The sequence below is a fragment of the Columba livia genome, chromosome 13 (genome assembly GCF_036013475.1).
Source record: "Columba livia isolate bColLiv1 breed racing homer chromosome 13, bColLiv1.pat.W.v2, whole genome shotgun sequence".
NCBI classification, from domain to species: Eukaryota; Metazoa; Chordata; class Aves; order Columbiformes; family Columbidae; genus Columba; species Columba livia.
This window is the reverse complement of record NC_088614.1, coordinates 10,441,494-10,465,453: the sequence shown is the minus strand read 5'-3', so window position 1 is coordinate 10,465,453 and position 23,960 is coordinate 10,441,494. Positions and strand designations below refer to the sequence as shown.

At 45.1% G+C, this 23,960-nt stretch overlaps 1 protein-coding gene across 4 annotated transcripts in view; it reads right to left on the bottom strand.

The window, feature by feature from the left end:
* The window catches only part of NECAB2 (N-terminal EF-hand calcium binding protein 2), an 83,799-nt gene that overhangs the window by 22,744 nt on the left and 37,095 nt on the right, over positions 1 to 23,960 (bottom strand). For 2 of the 4 annotated variants that reach the window (XM_021290775.2, XM_065028919.1), the window contains 2 exons: positions 20,408 to 20,516; positions 187 to 212 (listed from right to left, as the gene is read on the bottom strand). In XM_021290775.2, the coding sequence (XP_021146450.2) occupies positions 187 to 212; positions 20,408 to 20,516 (135 nt within the window). The remainder of the gene's footprint in view (positions 1 to 186; positions 213 to 20,407; positions 20,517 to 23,960) is intronic. The other 2 variants (XM_065028917.1, XM_065028918.1) reach the window with 1 other exon arrangement.

The window sequence follows — 23,960 nt, the reverse complement described above, 5'->3', positions numbered from 1 at the left end:
TGCAAGAAAATGAAGAAAAGTTTTGTGAACTTTCCTGCGGAATACGGGGTGAAGCAGCAGAAGCGCTGAGACCCCCCCCAGCTCCACAGCCACCACGGCCCTGCCAGCTTTGCAATGGGTTTCATGCATCTGAAAGCACACGTGTACATAGCAATTGCTTTGCCCCAAGAGAGGGACCACACTCACCGCACAGCTCCTTCGTGTCCACATTGCTGGAAGAGGGGGAAGGCAAGGTAGGGGAGGAAGCAGGAAAAAAAAGAGAGAAACAAGATTTTAATGTGAAGGACAGATGAAGGATACATTTAGGATTTCTGCAGGCTTAACCCCAGACACCCACCCATAATGTCATCAATTGCTCAGCATCCCCCAGCTACTGGTAGGGACAGGTTAAGGAGAAGGCAATGGTTGGTGCCACTCAGGAAATCCATACACATCTGCATCTTCAACATCTGCACCACTGGGAGAGGTTCACACATTAGTCTGGATATTCCCTGAGGGGGAAAAGGGGACTTGTGCATCCCCCTTGTGCATGGGTGGACCTGTGCCTATAGGGGGCCTAGCACAGCAACTCCTCTGCTTTCCTCCCAAATATCCATCCTGGCAACACCCCGGTGAGGTATCCAGTGAAGCACAGGAATGTGTTTGTTCTCATTTGCTCAGACTAAAAATTTGCACAATTTCTAGGTGGATCAATTGTCCCAATTCTGACCTCACAAAGCATCCACAGAGCTGTGCACAGTTCCCACCTGGGACTCCCTCCAGAAAAGATTGCACTTGCTTCTTAATACATGACCATTCAGTTTATGTAACAACATGCCTGGGGAGTAAAGATTGCTACTTATCTCTTTGCACTTCAGATTCCCACACAATTATTAGTGCCGTTCAAGCACTGGAATGATCTCTTAATAATATTATATTTTATGAATCCAGCTGTTTCTTTAACTAAACTCATCCCTGCCCTGTCTGACCTGTCAACATAAGTGGATTAGGGAAAGAGATGTTTTCAATACTGCTTTCATCCTCCCACAGCCCTGCCCCAGGCTCTGAAATCATCCCAACCACTTGCCTGCGCCCTGACCCACAGGACCTGGGCTCTTCCCTGCCTCCATGACACAAAGCTTCCACTCGCTGCTGGCCCTCTCCTGGGATGTGACATCCTTCTGAAGGGATGATGCGTGATGAGAAAGCATTAATTTGGGATTGCTCTTCACTACCAAGGCCACGCTAAACCCTGTCATCGAGGATTCATGCCACAAAGCACAGTACCTTCGGAGCAAGCTGAAGTACCCAGGGAAATCTTGTCTCTGCTGAAATCTTTTGCCATCTCCTGCAGCAGGCTCAGATCCCGTGCGGGCAGAGCAGCCTTGCTGGGCTGTGCCTGGCAGCAGGATGGGGCACAGGCTGCATTTCCCACTCAAACAGCACTACAAAGCATTTTCTGCTTTAGAAGAGAGATGAGTTTAGGAGATTTATCTTTCTCTTTTGGTTCTGCTTGAGAAGATGGCTCAGACATGAGGAAGAATTTTTTTTGCAATGAGAGTGGTAAAATACTGGCCCAGGTTGCCCAGAGAGGTGGTGGATGCCGTATCCCTGGAGACATCCCAGGCCAGGCTGGATGGGGCTCTGAGCAACCTGAGCTGGTGAAGATGTCCCTGCTCATGGCAGGGGTCGGACTAGGTGATGTTTGATGGTCCCTCTTCCAATCCAAACTATTCTGTGATTCTATAAGACACAAGTTCAGGGACTGTGCTGACCTCTCCCTACATGCACTTCAGCCCCAAGGTGCCAGGTACACTATGGCTAAGCAGAAACACACGTGTGTTGGTGATATCTGGGGAGGAAATTCCCCAAATTCACAGTGCCATCTGTGACAGGATTCTCCCCAAAAGCAGAGCTGCAGGTGACAGTACTGGTGACCCCTTCACTGCCTCTCCTGAGCAGTGGAACCTGCTGGATGCTGGAGGCAAACACGCACATCTTGATCCTGTGAGATGCCAGCTGCCAGAAAGGTGCTACCCAGCTTGTCTCACGCTGTAAAAGCACATGTTATCAAATCACACACCCTTTGGGGTAACCAATGTCTGTCACATCTTAAAAAAGTCGTCTCTCAGCTCACACACATTTGCAGAGCAGGATACACAGTATGGAAGCTGCTGGCAGCAAAGGCGCTGGCACAAGCTGCAGCCCAAGCTGCAGGTAGCATGTGCATCTCTCTGCAAAATGAGCTTTTGCATTGCTTTGTCTTAATTCTCACAGAGATCAACCACCTTTCACAAACCCCAGATTACTTCACTGAATCCTACAAACCCCACCAGGGATGCCGTGAGCTAAATTTCCCTGACTTCCCATTCTCATGCCCAAATCCAATGAACATGCAGATCGCAAACCCTACCCGAAAGAGCCGACTCCTGACCGAACAGTCCACAGTGCTTTGGCAGCAGTGGTTGCTAACCCAGAGCCTCAGCAATTCACAGGCAGAGAAAATGCAGAAAGCAAGAAGATGCATTTCCAGCACTGGCACAGCCCCATGCCCACCTGAGGACCACGGCTGGTCTTTCACCAAAGCTCTCAACAGCACCAATAACGTCAGGCACACTCACAGGAGGAGTTTTTATGTCAACATCACCCACAAAGTGCTTAAATAATGTTTTTCAGAAGCCAGTTAGTGTTTATAAACACCTACCAAAGTGATTATGGGTTTGCAGCTAGGGCATATCACTGAGAAAAAAGAAAAATCCGTTATTGCTTTCCACATGGTTTTGCATTGTAATAATTGATCTGCTGCTGCCAAAAATGGTCTTTTATTTCCTCACATCAATATTACTAAACAGTGCTCGAATGTTAACTTGGCTGAGAAGCTGCTTTTAACTTTGAGCCATCTTGCATGACGAATAATTCCAATTAAAGAAATTACTGAAGTCATAAGCTGACAATTAAAGATATGATAATATTCAGATGGACAATTACCAGGAGAAATGAAAGGGCACTTGAGCAGGACTCACAGCATTTCCTGGGATGTTTACATCCCACAGGACCGTGCCTGCCAGGAATGTTGCGGAGATGCAGTCACGTCCTAATCGGTGTTATGGGGGTTTTGTTGGCAAGCATGAGCCCTGCATGGCTGGACACGCAACACCAGGGAAGGGCACTACCCAGTCACAACACCATTTACAAGCTGCTCTGGCAGTTTAACACTTTAGTAACTAACCAGCCCATGGGTTCCTGCCAGTAGGATTTTTTTGATGGAATAAATTCAGGATCTGGGTTTCAACTCTCACGAAATGGGAGGTGGCTGCTCCCCATGAGCGCTAGAGGTGTTTGGAGTGGTCACATATTGTGAAGCCCTTTGAATTTCATTTCAAACATTTAGATGAGCATTAGCTACTAATTTCTTTCAGCTGCCAAATAATCAACCTTCCTATAAGACTCAACAAAATAAAAAGAAAAATCACAAGTTGTTCTCATTTTTTCCAGGAAAAAAAATCAGCTACCAGAACACTTGGCTGTGAATGAGCTTTTAATTTTAAGCATTCTTACATGAATAGTATGACTAATTAAAGAATTTATTGAAGCCATAACCCAACTAAGTATAATATAATAATTTTCAAGTGAAACTTTAAATTAAGAGATCATTAAAGACTTCTGTGTTATACAGGGTTTTTTTTTCTGCATAGTGGAGGCCGCATCTATCAGATTACTTTCCAAAACAAAAGTCTTTCTTACATCAAAGTAGAAAAATAAAGAAATTCCAGGTCTTTTGGTTTCAAGCCTTCTTCTCTGTTTTTCAGCCAACGAAGCTGTGACGTGGAGAAGCACAACCTTGCACCCCCATTCTTGCTGGGGATGTGCACCCTTTGAGATTACTTTCCAAGGCAAAGATCCTCCATTTGCCACCTGGGACCTAATTTCTCTGATAGAAATAGGAGCAAAACACGAGCGCTCAGCTTTCAACCTAGAGCATCTTCTGAAAAATTAGAGTCCAAGCCATAAACTAATTTGGCCACATAAAGGACTGTTTATTGCTCACCACCCACCATCGTTTAAATACACTGGGATAATTTGACCAGATAAACATATTGGCAATAGGGAAATAGTTTTCCCTGCTGGTTTGCATCCAACTATTTCAAAGAAAAAGAAAAATCCTCAAAGCGTGATACCCCCCCCTCATTCGTGGGAGTTTAAAGAGCAACAACCGTGCTGTGAGAGCATCTCCTCAGTGGGCTTAATTAAGTGATTTTGCCCAGGGAGTAATTACTGCCACACGAGCAGAAAGAGGCTGCCCAGAATAATCACTGTGCCTCCTGCACACTCCAGAAAGAAACATGTTTCACCCTCAAAAACCCCACCCAATGTTAAAATGTGAGCATGTAGCTTGATGAGCGCCTGAGCTAATGAGGATCCCCAGGAAGTTGCCTCTTTGCCGTGCCACATCCTTGATTGCAGATTATCCAGCAGATGGGCTTTTATCAGAGTTGCCCCTGTACTGACTTTCTGCTGTTTTTCCATGGGTTCAAAGCACTTATAAGCTTTTTTTCTTCTCTACTTGCCTTTCTTGAAACACACTGCCATTTTTGAGATTTTCTCCCAGAGAAAGGTGGGGTGGCAACACCAGACAGAGGGCACATTGTAGAAAAGGTGTCCAACAGCCCAGGGATTACAAACTCAAACTGAGTATTCCAGCAGCCAGATCTCTGGGTGGGTGCTGGTCCCCCACATATCCTCCAGTTCTCAGGTCAGAAAATCCAGCTGCATTGATTCAGATCAGCCCAACACTTTGAGTGAATCAATATTTTTCCAGCAGGAAAATAAAAAAATCTGAAATTTTCCCATAGTTATTTGCTTTAGCTTGTAAGAAGCAAGCCCAGTGCAGCTTACCCAGACAGCACCCCAGGAGTTCTTCAGGACTCAGCATGGCAAAGCCAGAGCTGTCCTGGTCCACTGCCAGTGACAGTCCCGGCCATGAGACTACTGCCTAGCATCTCTCTCTCTCCTTCCCAGCATCTCTGTTTTACAGGGTTCTCTTCAATCATGGAATCAGTTAGGTTGGAAAAGACCTTTAAGATCATCAAGTTCAACTGTAAACCTAACACTGCCAAGTCCACCAATAAACCATGACCCTAAGTGCCACATCTACACATCTTTTAAATACCTCCAGGGATGGTGACTCAATCACTTCCAACCACTCAACCAATTAGGAGCAGGAAAGTTATGAGAAGACAGGAAAGATAAGGTGAAGGAGTGGAGCATGAAATTCCCTCCTTCAGTTCCAGCTCAGCCAAGGAAAGATGTCCAAGGCTCTCCCAATGGGCGGCACAATCAAGAACATAATGGGAATTCAGCAGTAGCAAATACATCAAAGTCTCATCTTCACAGCATATTTCTCATGCAAATAGCTGCCTGGATGTGGTGCTTGAATGCCACTCAACACCTGATCAGCTTCAGCTGAAGATAATAACCCTTTTACTTGGGCAGATGAAAGGTTTGCATCAGCAGCCACATGGCTTAGTTGCTTCACCAGCACAGAAAATGGAAGTTTCTTCTGAAATCATGTTCTACTTTTATTTCCATCTTCAATTCACAGCTTTGGGTTTGCTACAAGGCTTCAAACAAACATGGAAACAAATTATCCTCTAGCATTAGCCACCTGCAAAACTCACTTTCATTTAGGAAAGACTAAAAAACATATGCAGCTGGAAAGTATTATTATATCTGATGATACGCCTTCTAGTCCCAGCAGCAACAGCACTGTGTTATCTCAACAGCTCAGAAGTGGAAAATGTACATCCAGATGCCTACTAAGGGGTCACAGATGGTCACTCTTGATCATTAGTTTCTGAACTCAAAGAAGCATTTTTACACAAACCCCAGAGCGAGAGAAATTATACCAGGCAGAGCAAGAGAAATACCAAACACTGGATGCCAGCCAGGAGTCGAATAACTTTAATTCTAAAGAACTAAGCGATTTCCAAGCCCATGATCATTCTCTTCCAGAGAACCCTGCTAAATCCTTTCCGAGACCTACCCAAGCACCTCCTTCACCTGCCCACTGGCTTTAAAAAGCTCCACTCTTATGGTATGAAGTAAAAAAGGACTTCCAAAATTTGAGATGCCACATGCAAAGGAACAGCATAAACCATATGCCAAGGCAGTCCACAACCAGAAGTGCATCCAGCCAGCTGCAGCTTCCAATGACAGCGGCAGACAAGTATTCACAACATATGTCAGTTTTGGCTTTAATTTCCTGAGCCACGGCAAGCTGGCAGTCAGGGCTCTGGTGACCACCTGGCTCTTACTTTAAAGGATGGTCTTTATCTCTGCTTCCTGCATGAAATAAATTGAAAATATACTTTGCAATGCACTTCATCAGGAATAATTCAGAGGTGCATATACTGGTGCAGGCACATGTGCCCTGCACATGACTCAGTACAGATGAGAAAGACAGTGAGCAGCAAGTCTTAAAAAACAGCAGGGATTATTCATTCAGCTCTACTTTTTCCAGCAGGACAGAAAGTACCACCTATTTAAATACCTAGAGTGGATGGCTCATTCGCATGAGCTGAGGCTGGGTTCACTATTCACTCCAGACAGAGGTTTCCCCCTAAATTTGTGTTATATGAAACAGAAGCGTGTTTGCAGAGTCCATATGGATCACCACTGGAATGTTTCCAGCACTGGAGCACAACGATTTACATTAAAGCACCTACAGGGAATAGCTCCCACAGGGGCTCCTGGCCTTCTCCAAAGGAAAACTAACAACTTTATTCTTCCCTTGCCACATGTTCCATCATCGAGCATCTGGGGAGCGCAGGAAGAAGGTCTGAAAGCCCAGCAGTGAATCATGTTTTTCTTTGAAGTGCTAGTACCACAGAGAAGAAAAAAATAGGGACAAAGAATTGCCCAGAAACAGAGAGAAGGAAAAGGGGAATTTTGTATTAAGTTTTCACATATAGATTTCATATTACGAAGAGCCTCATCATCTGTGCTGCATGATTGGGGATTATAATGGTTTCTAGGTACTCTGGGAGACAGTTTCTTTCCTCCTACTTGCCCTTGCTATAAGCAGGATTTTGGTTCATCCATTGCTTTGAAGGCTGTTGTCCCCAAAGACGTTTTGCTTACCTAAACCCAGGGTGCAGCTCCTTCCAGCTCCTTGCACAGCTTTACTCTAGACTTAGGCACATGATGACCACGACAGGGGAAGTTTCACTTATTTTCTACAACATATGGCCACAGCCACTAATGCTGCTCAGCAAGACAGCAGGTGAGCAGCGGGAGGACTGCACAGCAAACCTTTATTCAGACCCATTTAATATTAATATTTTAATATTAATATTTTAATATGGCTTTCTCTGGCTCCTTGCCTTGATAAGCCATCTGCATTCTCATTGATACAGACACTGCCCAGATCCAGTTTTGAAACCATAAGACCATATTCATTGGAAATGCTAGCACCCAAAGTTGTGCACTAGAGCAGTAGAGCCCTCATTGCAAGCCAGTTATTTGGAAAACACTGATTTTTCAAGGTAAACTGAACTTCAGTACAAACAAGCACACAGCAAAATTGGCAGGCTCAGGATAAAACATACTCCTTGACTCATATGAATTGATGGCTGTTCCCTCCCTACACAAGTCCCGGTGAGGTTGCTACAGTGTCACACAGGCCAGGACAGACCTGCTGTGCCTGCAGAAACAAAACAGAAACCAGAAGGTCCTGGTTTCCTGCTGAGCACTGACAGGTAGGGCTGTCACTGCCCAAACCAGACAAAAAGCATTTCAGCTATCCACATCTGTGGTTTCAGCATCACCAGAGATTAGCTGACCTTCTATCATTATGGGGAAGATCAGCCGAAGACCTTAACTCTCTCCTCCTTCTCCTCCCCAATGTGGAAACCCCTCAGCAGAGCTATGAGTGTGGCTGGTGGCTCTCCTGGGGACAGTCACATCCACAGCCAAGTGCCACATTGCCTTACAGCCACTGCACAGCCCAGGGTGCAGGGTTTACAAGCAGGTCTGCTTGCTGACATCCTCCCCACCGTATCAGAAGACGCCGAGTTGAGCTCGGAGCAGCTTTCATACCTCAGCAGAATGGTGCGTGCCTTATGAAGGCTATTCCAGCTCTGATTGAAAAGGAAAAGGGGGAAAAAAAACCCAAAACAATGGTTAGCACTGAATACTAACTCCTAATTGATTTGTCATAATGCCAAATCCCAAAGGTGGGCGGCACACTTTGGGGAGCAACAGGTCCAAAGGAGCTTGGACCTGCTCCAAAAAGCCTGCGACAGCCAAGTGCAGATGTCCTGCCTGGCAGCGTGTTGCAGAAAGGAGGTTGTCATAGCACTCGGCGTGAGCAGTAATTAGGGATGTGATCGGAAGACGTCTCTTCTCCAAGCCCATGACCCGCAATGCAACTGTGTTTTCCTTGTAGCAGTAATAAACCTCATAAAAAGTATGTGAAGAGGCTATTAAACCTGCTAAAGAGAACCTCTGAAGTCCAAAGCCATCAAAGCCGAAGTACAGACACAGCAGCCAAAGGGACCTCTGCCCCTGTGATTTTGTCTTGGCTGCTGGTCTTCCCTTGCGGGATCCATCCCCGCCTGTCCCAGCAGAGCCCTTGACCTCAGCCATGTTTTCAAGCTCACTGTCCTTGAGGAAAGGTTTTTGGTGTGGATTTTCCTGGGTTTGGAAAGGGAAAAAAAAATCTTCTGCAATGATGGTTTACGCTTTTTGGAGCCTCCTGCAAGTGACCTGCTGCCCCCACAGGCCATGTGCCCTTTTCTCCTCACCATGGCCAAGGGGAGTGCATGATGTGCAAGGGATGAAGAGCAGAAAGCTCACGTGTGCACCACCGGGGCTTGGTTTGGCAGTAACACCTGCTAGCAGCAATATTCCCTCTCTTGCTTGTGCAGTTGATAAAACCCACATGGGCACTTTGTCAGGGCAGGGAGGATTAAGCACCCCTCATTTGTAACACCCTCCTTCTGCAGCACAACTCTGAGAGTTTCCATTTGCTTTTGGAGAATCGACATCTACCATAGAGACCATTACAACGTAGCTTGTTATCTGCTTAGTTTGTAATTTTTAAAGACTCCCACCTGCTGCTCTATTTCAAGGCCGGTTCGGCTCCTCACTCCCTTGGCATATGGATTTATTCTGCAGTCATGGACATTTATGAAGCCTTTACAACATTTATAACACCACCCTGCCCTGTGCAAGCCTCCGTGCAACCTGATTTCCTAACTACAGCTGCAGGCAGGTGTCAGAAACAGGACGGTGAAGACGCCAGTTGTCTCTCCCACATCCTCAGAAAGTCCCAGGCTGCAAACCATCCCTGATGCAGTCTAGATGCTTTATTTCATCAGTGGTTTCAAAAACACCAAATAACATTTTCTATGCAGCAAAGTATTTGACAGAACAAAACATCCAGCTCTAATCATCAAGGCCACCAAGGAAAGTGACTGAATATGGATAAAAATGAAACAAATGTTCTGGTTGCTGTTGGAAAAATATGCTCTAAGCTCTTGCTAGTTAAAAGAAAAATAAATGTCACTTTGAAAAAAGGCACCTGTGGAGTACCAGACATTTGTTTGTTCATTCATCACCAACTGCAATATGGCATTTCGGGCTGTCAGCTGGTGCTAGACTGTCATGCTTTGTCACACAGCTCTGCAGTTGGGGTTTGGGTACCACCAATGAGCCGGGTTCAGCATCACTGAGGCTCTGCCCTTCCTGCCCTATCGCTTCTAGAAACCTAAAATACAGCATAAAGTTGCATTTTTTCCATAGAGTGCTGATCATGAATCCAAATCCCCAAACTCTGTGGAGTGCAGGAGAAGCCCAAGGCAAAGAGGTCCCATGGCTGCTCTCCCTGCCTGTCCTCCACAAGCTCAGCACCTCGATGCCCACAGCCACCTGTGGTGAACACAGCCTTCTGCAACTCCATTGTGGGCAAGGGAAATTTCTTTTTCCCCCCTCTCTGTATCCAAATGAGCCACACAGGATCTGCATGTTAAGAGCCCACAGAAGAAAATTTTGGGTAATTAAGGCATGCTTCTCCTGTGTATCTCTTTGTACCTTGTACATTTCACAGTTTATTAAAATAATCAACATCTTCTCTCTTTGCTCTGACAGAGGTGGACAGAACCTCTAATCAGGCACTTGCAAAAGAAAATATCTTGAAAAGCTCATAAAAACTCCAAACAAGATGACAACACAATAAAATGCCTATTTACAGTTCAATTGATATCCTGAAAAATATATCAATGCAGCACGCTGATTTACTAAGCTTAATCGAACAGTTGGTTTCTAAGCACAGTCACCACCTTAAATAAAACAGACATTTAGTACAGTACTAAACATGTTCAAGTCTCTACGTGTGCCAAATCACTAATAAATTGCATCTAAACCCTCATCTTTTTTGAGAGAGGTGGGGTGGATGACTTGATCTTGAAAATATCACTCTGCCCACAAGTACATCAAAGGAAAGAGAAGGCAGGTTTAATTACAGCCTACAAGTAAGTTAGCTGCTAGGAGGGGTGGCACTCCCAAATTTATTTAGTTGCTGGTTATTATATACATACTTGAGGCCGGTGTGTATATACACTGGGCTATACCAGCTATCATTTAATTTATTCCCAAACAGTGCCAGGCAAAACTACGACTATAATCCTCAAACAGGGCCAGGAAAACTAGGACTACAATCCTCAGAAGGATGGGTGTACATTCTGTGGTCAGCACAGAGGTGGCACAGGTGACCCTTTTTGCTCTCAGGGTATTTCCAACAGCTCTGCTTTGGAAACACAGTAAGATATTTTTGGTGCTATTTTCATAATTTTTTTAACTTTCGGCATCCCGGCCCCGCGCTGAGCCTGCACCTTGCAGCCTGTGTCCTGCGTCACAGCCCACATGTAAGCAGAGCTCCTCATCTCACATAAGCGTCTCACAAACTCTAAGTACAGCAATTGCGTCTGAGCTAACAACGCATCAATTTTGCTGCCAGGCGTGTTCAAGTTGATCAGCCTCAAAATAGACCTTTAAATACCAGCTGTTTGTGATGCAATTGGACTGCTCCATAATGTCAACTCTATTGCTGGGATAGTTATTGTAACTATTTTGGCGTAGTATAATAGGGATTCCATCTGGGGGGGGGCAAATTTTTTTTAGAAGTAGAAAGAAAAGAATGGTTTCAACCTATGATGCTCGTTTACAAAATCATGACCTGGCCCTCTTGCCATAGAGTGCTCGACAGAGCGCTTTAAAATACAAAGAAACAAAAGGTTTTTCTGGATGGGCTCCCATCCGCTGCTCAGCCTTTGAGCCCACGAGTGCTTTCCCAGTCTGGCCAGTTCAATAATATTTTCCCAGCTGTTTTGTTAAAATCCACCAACATCCACAAGCACATTACAGCATTCAGACAGAATCGCGACATGCACGCCCTGCAGCGGCTGCAATCAGAGCAGCTCTGGGGTACCGCTCGCTTGCATTTATGCAGCATCTCTGTTTCTCCGAGGAGCAGCTGAGGGACCTGGGGGGTTCAGCCTGGAGAACAGGAGGCTGAGGGGAGACTTTATCACTGTCTACAACTACCTGAAAGCAGGCTGAAGCATGAGGGGTTTGGTCTCTTCTCCCAAGTAACAAGTGATAGGATGAGAGGAAACAGCCTCAAGTTGCACCAGAGGAGGTTTAGATTGGATATTAGGAAAAATTTCTTCGTGGAAAGGATTGTCAGGCATTGGAACAGGCTGCCCAGGGAAGTGGTGGAGTCACCACCCCTGGAGGGGTTTAAAAGACGTGTAGATTAGGTTCTTAGGGATGTGGTTTAGTGCCAGAGATAGGTTAATGGTTGGACTTGATGATCTTGAGGGTACTTTCCAAGCAAAATGACTCTATGATGCCAAGCAGTGACTGGAGTGGCTCAGACCATCTCCTCACCAAACACCACCACAGGGAACTTGGAGGCCCTTGCAAAGCCACCACTGCTCTTCAAGTGCCTACCATGACAGGGACAAGAACAAGATACGTGTGTGAATCCAGTGATACACCATTTATAAAGGTGAAAAAGATTTATGCACGCAGAACAGGGACTGGATATCACTGCCTGGATTTTGGAGGGGTTTGGTGGTGGACCCTGCAGGGCTGAGTCACCCAGAGAAGAGCCACTTGCATCTGTTTGACTGAACGCCCTTGTCCTGCTGACCCACGGTGCTGGTGTCCTCGTCTTCCCTGAGCAAGAGAGCCAAGGGACACGGTGATTTTTCACCTTCACAGGAGCAGGTTAATGGCACTGATAACTCTCTGTGGCTTGCACTGAAGCAATACTCCAGCTGTTTCCTCATAGAGACAAACTTCCCTTCTTGGCCTTCTCATTTCCATCAAAATAAGTCATTTATCCATGTTTTTAACCTCTTGTTATTTCTTTTACCTCATTTTACAAAGCAAACCATCAAAACAAATTCCTTCCTTATTTTTTGGGAGGGGAAAAGAGTTTATTTTCTTTTTTTTTTTTTTCCTTCTTCCCCCACAAACTGCCAACAGTATGAGTCACTCAGAAATGGGCTTTTTTGATGAATGAACATTTAACATTTTGCCTATTTCTACTTTATAAGGAAGCCTGGACTAATCTAATTCATATTTGTAATCTCTGTAATATTGAACTGCAAAAGAGACAGGGAAAAAACTATACTGTTCTGAAACCAGCTGAATGACGTGCTAATTGCCAGAAGCAAATGGTAAGACATTGAGAACATGAGTTAAAATTAAATCAGCTTCCTCCTTCTTTTAGATTTTGTGAGTATCTTGGTTGTCACCAAAGTTCTGTGTAGGAGAGGAAGAAATCAGAGCAACAAACGTTCAGGTTTGGATATGTGACACACAACTAATAAAAGAACAGTAAAGCAAGAAATCCCTGTACTCTGTGCCCATATTTTCCCAATATCTTTGTTTCTGATGTATTCTCTTATCCCGTCACTGAAAAGTGATTTAAAAATCCTTTCCCCAAATTCAGTCCCAAGGCAGACAGCTTGTACCCTATGCACGCTCATTCAGAAAACACACACAGACAATTTTGTAAAACCAGAGGTTAAAATAAAGCACTACAATCTCTTCAAATGCTTACATGACTCGAACACAAGCAGCTGATTAGAATTAAATAGCTTAGTCACTTTTATGGTTTCAATGCAAGATCTTGGTATCTTTCCATTCCCCAGAAAAGGAAACCTCTGATGCAGAACGGCCCTGCACAGTCCGAAAAAGAAGCCGCCAGGCTCCAATCCCAGCAACAAAACCCTCCAGTGTGATACTTCTCCACTCCATTTGCACAGATAAATCCTTCCCAGTCCTTGCCCTCTCAGTAAACCCCATCCCGCAGCTCCCAGCTCCAATCTGCCTCGCTGCCAGATTAAACAGGCCCCCTCCGGGGGTCCCGCTGAGAAACTGCCTGGAAAAACACCTGGGAAACATGATTAGAAATAGAAAAATGTTCTCAAATGTTTGTTTAAATCAGTTTCTTCGCAGTTTTTCCAGCTTTGTGTTTCTCCCAATGACCTTCCCTGCAAGTTGTTGTTTGGTTTTTTTTTAAAAGCTCCTTTTCTTTGGTGAGCCTGAGATGTTTTATAGCACTATCAGCACGCAGCTGCTGAGTACCAGCTTTGACATCAAGCATTGCTTCACTTAAATGAAAAGTAGAGCACAGTATAGCACAAGTGACATGTCGGTACAGAGAAGAATAAGCTAGGACTCAAAAAACTTCTTCCACAAAACCCACCAAATGCCCAGGCTCTCAAGAGCCAGAAATTAGAGCCAGACATATAATTTTTGTGTAATCATTTTGTCCCTTTCAGAAGAGACAAGAAGTCTCTTGAATCAGTTAATCAAAATCTCAACTGATTATACCATCCGTAGTTTGTTTCCCAGAGAGCTAATTGAGAACATTCAATATTCAAAAATTAAGTTGGTTTCAATGAGCACATCCATCTCCATAGCGTGGGCTTCGGCTCCCAGACGAATCCGGCACTTCACTGAATCAGGTTTCCAATGTAAATAGCCAAGATTAAGGAAGGGGGTGGGAAAAAAAACAGGAAAAAAATACTCAGTCATAATCATAATTGTTCCTTGCCCAAGAAGTGGAAGGACTTCACGTTCAACTTTGAGAGGACTGGACTGCAGAGGCCTGGAGAAAAACTCAGGAGTCTCTCCACACCAAAGGACACCAGACCAAACACAGATTGTGGGAAGGTAGAGCATCTCAGAGGGTGAGAACAAAAAGTGAGAACAACAGACCTCTTCCACCAGAGGAAAGTAGTTACTGGAGCAGAAGAACCGCAGGCTGCTGCCTCATCAAAGGTACTGAAGTTCTCCGGGTCTGGAGCAGGGCTGTGTGCTGGAAGGAGGGTGTGAGAACCTTGTGTTCACTTGTGGTGATGTGAAGATCCATTTCTGCACAGGCTATCAGCTGGAGCACAGGGTGTAACTTTAACTAGCACACATCAAGCTTCCTTGCAAGATGTTTGCTGCTTGCTGTTCACTCAGGAACAGATTTTGAGCTCCTTTGCCTTTGTCTCTGACCTCACTAGAAAGCTGCATTGCTCTTATACAACACCAAACCAGGAGTTTTCAGAGCTCAAAGTACCATTGAGCCAGAGACCTGCAGGGCAGCTACCAAGACATCTTCCTTTAGCTCCTCGCATGGGCAACAGCATCAGCCTGGACCCCAAACTACACCAGCAGCACCTTGCCAACACCTCCTCCTACTCTTTGGATGCTTCTCACCATTGCAGAACATTAAGTGCCGTAGCCACAGGCACTGGGTATCTGCACAGCGTCTGACATAAACAAATTTTATTCTCTAGGTATTGATGCAATCAAAGTAACAGGGAAACAAAACTCATTCGTGCAAGCTATCAGCCCAATTTTGAGAGTTTCTGGCCCCACAAATGCCCTGGTGATGTTAGCAGAGGGTAGAAATTAGACAACAGCTGGGTGGATTTTTCCCAGCTGAGTTAGAGGAGGAAGGGGCTGGGGAGGCCAGGCAGGAGGAGCACACGCTGCCGTGCTCCCTCCCTCTCCTTAGAGCCTGGCACCGATGCTCTGCACAAAACACACACAAAACCAGCAAGTGACAACTGCAGGAGAGAGCTCACTCCTGCTCATATCCCTCTCTAGCTCTAACATGATCTTAACAGCTTCTCCTACACAATTAACAGCCAGTGAAATAGAGACCTGCCCCTCCTCACTTGCTCTGCTTCCATCAGCCTTAAGGAAGCAGCGCTTGCAGTCAGACCCTGAGGAGCAGCTGTCACATCGTGCCAGCCCAAATCTGGACCCATCTCCACCAGCTTCACTTTGCCAGGCAGCAGGCTGGCACTACCAGCATCTCTGCTTGGGATTGCAGCTGTTTAAACACTCTGGATGGGGCCAGGTGTGCCCCACCTCCCTGCAAAAGCCAGGGCAACCTGAAGCTCCCACTCTGGAAATGGCACGGCTGTGCCGGCACAACACGTTATGGGCTAAAATGTTCCACTTCACAGCAGGACTAATTAGCACAGGCAGAGAAGTTCATCAGCATCATTACTTGCTTCAGGGGGTGGCCCTGTGCAGCTCTGGGGTTGAGCACAGCACTCAGGTTGGTGGCTGCCCTAACTGGAGCCCATGATATCACTGCACCCCAAAGTGACCTCAAATTATTCCGATTTATCATACAGCTCCGTGTGGTATCTGGGCAGCTGAGGGACTGGGAAATCATGTTTCCAGGAAGGATGTTGTTCAGCATCTGAGGGTTCACGTTTTCTCATCCATCCCCCATCACTGCCCCTCTATGTGCAGCCCCACATAATCCCCACCAAGGGCAAAAGGTGGAACGCTGCTGAACATGGTACAGGCTGGAGAACCCCATCATCTTCAGTTCTCTATTTGTCACAATCCTCCAGCAAAAGTGACAGTCTGGGGAAGCTGTGATGGGCTTCTGAGAAGAGATACTGCTTCTGTTAATTATCCTACATGCACACTCCAACCTTTTCTAGTGTTTGCCACTGGAGAGAAGAGCCCATTTAGAGAGAGGGGAGAAAAAAAAATAAAGCAATTAAAAGAATAGCTATAAGCCTAGTGAAGAGATAATAAACGACAGAGCAGCAGAATGCTAATGTCATGTTCTTAGCTCCTTGTGAATGGACCTGTACAACTCCTCGGAGAACTCCTGCTCTAGTGAGATCTCTCCCCAAAGGATTGTCCTCTGCAGCTATGAAAAGTCTATGAGATGTTAGAAAAGGAATTTTGAAAATCCCCTGCCAGGACCAAATTAGTTTGTCATTGGCCATGTCTGACCTCCCCCTGCTTTCACAAGGACTGAGGGGTGCTTCTTCCACCCAAGGGGATGTGAAGCATGGATAAGGACTGGCCCAGGGAGCTGGAAGAAGATGGAAACTGTGGGTCAGACAGAGCAAGTTTCATCCAGTAGCAAACTAACATTTTGAGAGGGTTTCATCTGCTCATTTGTGACCCTAAAACTGTCCGACTTTCCATTTGCAATGACTTTTTCCTTTAAAAAGTGATACATAGCTTTAGAAAAGGTAAGGAAAGTTGTAGATAATTCTGCAAATACAACAAGATTTCCCAGGTGAATGTCAATCTAACGTTCTATAAAGCCCTCATCCACCACTAAACCAAATATATATATATTTAAATGTGTGTATACACATAATTTGTGCAATTCCAGCAGCAGTGATATTAATAGTAACATATCATTACCTTCCCATTAATCTTCAGGCAGCTCCCTATAAAGCACTGCTGAAACCTCCTGAAACAGCCGCTAAAACCAAGAATGAAAAACCGCCTAGCAACATCTTGCTTTTGCCTCCTGCTCCGGCTGGGAGGAGGGAAGGAGGGCAGCCAGCATGAGCAATGGAGACAAAACATCATTTGATCACCGTTTTTAAGCAACAGCAGGTTATGAATATGATTTTGGCAAAGAAGGGATTGAAATACATTTTGCATGTTCCTGTTGCCAGATGAACTAACCAGTGATGATGGGACTTACAGCGCAGCTCTCATACCCTGTCATGGAGATACCTGGTGATAAAAGCCCAGGGCAGGTGCCTGGAGCCCACGCCCCCCATCGTGTCACATCATCAGCTTCCTAGAGACACTTCCCCAGCAATCAAGAAGAAGGAGCCACATTAATGCCCCTGGGTTATTTTGAGGTATCTCATTTCAGTTCAGCATCCTCCTAACCACACCTTGCTGCCGAGGACGGGTTTTACCGGAGGACTGTGGTTCCAGAAACAGGACCCCACTTCCCAGCCACAGCAGCACAGCTACTCCTGCATCTGTAACCAACCTCATCTTTCATTTGTCTGCCCAATTTTTCTCCTTTCCACCATTTTCCCAACTAAAGCAAGTCAAGAAACCGATACAGACATTAATTTTGTCTACTCCAGTAAGGCAGTTCCCTGCTCCTAAAAATACTCCAGGAAATTGAATCAACATTTTGTAATTTGGCTGCTAACAGCAATTACTAATAATCAGCAGGAACATAATTTTCTTCATTTTCTACTCTAGCTGTAATGTAATTTCAATAGCAAATTTGTTTTGTGCACTAAACAAACATGATGTGCAATAAGAGAAAGACAGAGATACAATGGATATCAAAAACCAGGTTTAAAGATAAATAAACTTAAATCAAATAGCAAATAATTGACATTCAAAGAGCCTTTTGAAAAGACAAGGATAGTATCGCTCCTATGTTCCCCTGTAAAACAGAAAAAATGCAAGCTCCACTCCACTCCTGTTGCTCGGTGGCAGCAGCACTTGAAACTGCAAACCTAATGCTTGGGCATGTGGAGGCTGAAGGCAACATCCTTCCTGCCCAACCTCCTACAGACTTGCTGGTGTACTGTGCAGAGAACAAAAGGCAGAGCAAGGTGAAGAGCACACACACAATTGGAAAGACTCTGCTAGATGCAAGACTGCAGTCACGCAAACTACTGGTTTCACGTGAAAAACACTTCTGCACAAGGAAGCCTGGCTCTGAAATGGGTTTTCTGACGACTGAAAGAGCTCTTGCAAACAAAAAGAGAGGAATATTTTCTTCCCCAAAACTGATAAATTTGCTGTGAGTGTCTATGCTTTCCAAATCAATAAGCAAGAGCCAATTTGATGCAAGGATTTAACTTGGAAGGCTGACCAACTCATTGCTTTTTCTTTCAGCCAAGAACAGCAGATGCTACACTGCTCTGTGTGAATATTGGTCTCTAATGGGTATTGATGACTGGATCAAATCAGCTTAGCAATAGAGAAATGCTACTGAGGACCCTTGCCATGCTCAGGACCTGCTCAGCAAGACCTTGCTTGCCGGCAGCACTGTTGCATGACACTTAGAAGTTGCACATGTCCTCTCTGTCCAGTTTCGAAGACAACCCTTACTAAGGGTCAGAGTCAAGCTGCATGTTCTCTACAATCCCCAAGCAAAACTGGACTGCAATCCAGCTTCCCATTTCAAGAAGGTCAGGAGAAACATCCACACACCCTCAGACACCCCAGCTTACACAGCAGCCGTCTGCATCCTTCCAAAGGCCAGATGAAAGCTGACAAACTCAGGCAATGCTATAAATTACTTTAGATGAGAGTGCAGGTGAGCACCCAAGACCCAGATTTAATAGAGAGCCCATCCAGGAGCATCACCTGGAGCTCAATAAATAGACCCACAGAGCACAAGGCAGCATCTAGTGTCTATTGAAGAGGAACAACTACAAGGGAAGGATCATTCTCAGCTCATTTTAGTAATAAGATTACTGAAGTTCCTTTGATTAATTATTCAGTGAATAGTATATATTAAGCTGGTCTTTGGCATTTCTGATCTTGGAATACACTTTGAGAAGTACACACATTGGAAAGAGGGGATTTTGAGAAACGTCACATTTGCTTTGCTTTCAGAAACATCATCGGCAGCAGCCCCTGTACCAGGTTGATGAGTTTTACATCTGCTGCTTTGGTGCCAACACACTATAGAGTGATCGCTACTTTCCAGGGGATGTTTTGGATAGGTGGCAAAGCAAGCAGCACTCACACAGGCAAGACTTAATCTACCTGCTGCCAGAACGCTTTATAATTAACCAGACTATTATTTTTTAAGCACTTACAGCAAGACTTCTCATTTGAAATTGGATTCTCTTTTCATCTGCTTTTTGGACAGATTTTTTTTTCTCTCTAGAGGAACAAGAGTCACACTGGGATATAACTCAAAGCTGCTTTTCATTTGTATTTCCAAACAGCCTAAACTATTCAGGCTTTTGAAGACGGGCTCCTCTTGGAAAGAGAAAACCCACCAGTCGGCTGTGTCCTTTGTGCCGGTGCCCAGCACCGTCAATAGCTGCTGGCAGGGGGGTTCCCACCGGGCCCCGCTGACTCTACGGCTTCATGCCAAACCCAAACACCGCAGGTGCCAGACACTTGTCGGGGGCTGACAAACATCTCAGACCCCATGAAAGGCAAGGGCAGTCAGAGGGAGTGCTGAGGGAGAGATGGCAAAAGGCAGGTGGAGGGGCTGCCAGAGACTTTGTCACCTTAATTTGACAGCTCGGCACAGCCTGCAAAAGCTTGATTCTCAGCGAAAGCAATCAGCTGCCATATCTAGTGTTCAACTTTGATGCAATGTCAAACAAAAGCACACCTAGAGCTCTCCTCTGCCATCATGTTCCCTGCTGCCACTGCAGCTGCGATGCAGAAAGCGCAGTGCTGCTCATGGACCCATCCATTCGCCCTTTCTGCCTCACCTGGGCTTTGTAGGGACAGAAGTACAGCCACATTGGGCTGCTTGGATCCAAGCAGAGGCAGAGCATCTGCAACAGCAGCTGCAGGGCTTGGGCTGGCCCCTGCGCAGCTAAATTCCACCTTGAAGAGAAGGGGACACATTTCTTTTAATTGCTAGAGCAATCACTGCACCAGGGGATATTTTGGATGGGAGGCAAAGCAGGCACAGTCCAAGCACAGGGGACACAGAGTAATCACAAAGAGACAAGACCACAAATCATTCCAGCTTGTTGTGTGTAAAATAGCTGGATAGGACAACGCTTACAGACATTCACACAGTTACCTTTCATAACACAGTGAAGCTTTTAGATGAAGTGGAAAAGCTGAAAAGCCATTGAAATGCCCTCAGGAGCAAAACTAAGCATCATTTCAGATGCCATAATGATAATGTTGCACTAAAGAAAATGGTCTGAAAAAATACACCAAGCGAAAGGGAGTCATAGTGGCCATCACGAGGAGACACAATCCAAGCAGAAATGGAGATTTTGCAAAGTTTTGCAAGGCAAGTTGCATCCCTGCAGCCTCTGGGGGGCTTAGCACTGCTGCTGCACGCTAATACAATGATCCAAAGTCTCTGTGAAATGGGAGAGTGTCAGTACAGGGAACTTACTTGGTGTTGTCTGAGTCAATGGTATGAAAAAGCTTCTCAAGTTCTTCTTCATTGAGTGTTCCATCAGAAAAAAAGGCCTGGAATTCCTCCAGAGACAGCTTTCCATCATCTGCAAACAGCAACACAGCCACTGTTAGGGAACGGGCAAAGCAAGGGACACGATTGAAAAATCAAGAGTTATGTTCAAATTTAAAGATTCAGAGCAAAAACTACCTCCAAGTGCTTCTGCTGAACTGGCCCTCAACCAATGCAGAGCTCAATGGGTACAGGATGGGACCCAGCAGCTCTGGAGCTGCTGAAGCTGTGTTGCTCCTGGGTATGGATGCACTGGCTGTTAGCAACTAATTGGGCTGTTAACCCAAAGCATGACTCAACCCTAAAGGGGAAAAGCCTGCAGGCTTCATCCTAAAGCTGAATTACATTTAAGAAATCATGGAGCATTTTGTCTACCATATGTTCAAATGATGCAGGATACTCATTAAGGGACATATAAAAGAGCGAGGGCTGGAACTAATGACAGATCCAGCAGCACCTTTTGCCATCCTCTGCCAGCTGCATCTTCGCAACACAGCGCATCTCCCTGCTCTGGACAGAGATGCAAAACAGCAGCTACCAAGCATAACAAGATCCATCTTGCTTCAGTTGTCAACTGTTTAAACACACAAGGACTGTGTCACCTTAATGTTGTGTCTTTACTTCTAAAGGGACCCGGTGACGCACAAAATCCATCTGCCCAGCCATACGGGCTACAGCTTGCCGGGTGCCTCTTGGCAAACCTACCAGCACGTGAAGGAGTCACAAGACAGAGGTTTAATAATGTTCTCCTGGGCACCTAGAGAGGAACTTGCTGTAATTTCAGCAGCAAGCTCCAAGCTCATCCTCAAACGTTTATTTTGATACAGGCCCTGGCCAGAAGCGCACAGGCACTTTAACAGCCCCATCTCCAGTGGTCCAAAGAGACCCTGCAGCCAGTCAGTGTTCGGGGGAACTTGTTTCCGGTCTTACCTCAATGATCGAAAAATAACATCCAGATTTGAAAATTCTGGCCATACACTTTGCATATTATTTTATATATTGGCCCCAGCACTAATTTAACACTAGGCTTAATACAGTCTACTTAAATGACCACAAAATTAAAAAAAAACAAACAAACAGATCAACATACAAGGGAATATAAGTAGGACTCCTTTGCAACATTTGCTGATAATGTGAAAAAGGTTTACACTTAACTGTTATATCTGGAACCTTTGTCTGTGTGCTGTGGACAAGTACAGCACATGTTTAAAACCATAGCTGAAAGTGAGAATATCTGGAGAAAGCTCCTGTGAAGTTCAGTAATAAAGCAATGGGAGAGGGGCAAAAGAAACTTTGAAGAAACTTTAATTTACTTCTAGTTTCTTGTTCAAGGCACTGACACTACTCTGGTGTGCAGCAGTGCCCAGGGCGGGGATAACTACCCCAGGTCATGTGTTATTTAGAGGCCTTCCATTCATATCCACAGAAGGTTCGTAGACTGGAAATGCTGCCTATTTTGTAGTAGGAGAATGTATAATATATTATTTAATCAAATCAATTATAAACCTTGTTTCTTCTCTTTCAGGAAATGAAGCTAGAGGACAAAATTAGTCAACTTACCACATACACATCAATATTTCTTCCCCAAACTATATAAGTCTGCTGCTCCTAAAACATACCGGCATTGCCAAATGCTAACCCAGTTTCCCTTGTCTGACAAAGACAAATTTAGACCATTGATAAATGGAGTCTAAGATGTCTATTTAATTGGCAATTACGAATGGAACACAGCAGGAGAACAAAATCTACAGCAACACTGGGTGAAAAGGGTATCATTTTCAGAGCACCACAATGGCTATAGAGAGTGCTCAGCTGCCTATATTGTTTTTCTGCATTCCTTCCCCAAAACGTGACCACTTTGCAGGAGCTGGGGTGCAGAATACCAATGCACAGCTCAGAGGAGGGGTCCCAGATTTGCTGTCTGCTTCTGATTAGGGAAAACTAAAGCATCTATACTTGAACAAGTACCTATTGCTTGAAGCATCCCACCAGTGTCACCTGGAGGTTAAGACAGTGGTGACACCCCTTGTTGAAAGAGATAAAAATACCGTTTCCAGAGCAAGAGCCCCATCCACACCATCCCTCTCCACCTCTGCACATCACACAACTGGATGAGAAGCTTCCCCCAGAGTGCTCCTATTTATATGGTATCCTAGCCAAGATCAAGGTTTGGTTTCTTCTCATCCTGACTGGCAATGAATATATGTCTTCAAGCATCATGATCAAAAGGTAACAGAATTTCTATCCCATGAGGTCTAAACAGTTCTTTATATATGGCACACTTCAGTAAACCTTAAACCAGTGCTTGTTCACCTCAAATTTGTCCTTCTACTCAGAGGTGAAGCAGCATTAAATTCCCAGGAAAGTCAGGTAAATCAACACACAGACAAGGAGAAATGGTAAGATCAAGTGATTTTTCAGGAGACTAATCCAAATTTCAGTTTGCTCACCTCTGAAAGGCATAAGGGTGTTTTTAAGTTGAGGGGAAAAAAATTCCTTTATGTAGTTTATATATTATTATTTATCCCTTTTATTTTACTCTTGCTTGACTTTTTTTGCGCCATATATACAGGCCACATTTTTGCTGCAACTTCTGAAACCTCAGTGTTCAAAATCTGAGCCAAAATGCTGCTATGACTCCTATCTAACAGCCTGTGGAGTTGCAGGTGAGAACAGGGAGGCAGGTACCAACTACTGTGACAGGTTGGATCACGGAAAACAAGCATGCACCAAATTTTTTGTGGCATTTAACAGCCCAAATTAATACAGGGTGAGCAAAGGCTCTAGAGAAACGAGGTGACAGTGAACTTTCTTTCATTTTTTGTTGTTTGGAGACCCCACAGAACTGGTTAGCCCTGGCAGAAATTCAAATAAAAGTACACGTCACTTGTAAACAGTACTTGGGCTTGTTATCCCCCAACAAACACCACCACAAAGTACCAGTCCACTTAAAGCTGATCGTTATTTAATACAAGCTTGCATAGTTCTCTGCAAACACACAAAGCAAAAGCCTTGCAGAGTAACAAGATAATCCTTGAGCTGCGTATCTATAATTGTGAACCAGCCTGACAGCCGCAGGTTGCTGGAGCCCAGGGGGCAGGGAAGCCTTGGGGGAACTTGAGTGATAAGAGGAAGCAGACTGGGCTGGGATTTGGCAGTTCAAATTAAACTGGTAGAAAATCCTGGGCAAGGAGGGCTGACCACAACATGACCGACACCAGGCCCACCCGCCGGTGCGTGCTGCGATAAGAGCTGATGGAGATGCTGTGCTCCAGGAGCAGTCTTATCAGGAAAGTCACAGTAAAGCAAGCTTCTTGTGAGAGCAGAAGTGTCTGCACTCACCAAGGTGTGGATAAGACTTCTAGGAACCTGCTTTTTGCTGAAAGCTCCTGGGTGTGAAAGAGGGAAATTCTCCAGATGATCTGTCAGGCATCACACCAGAGTGGCAGCATCAATTTTACTGTTCAACCTCACCCAT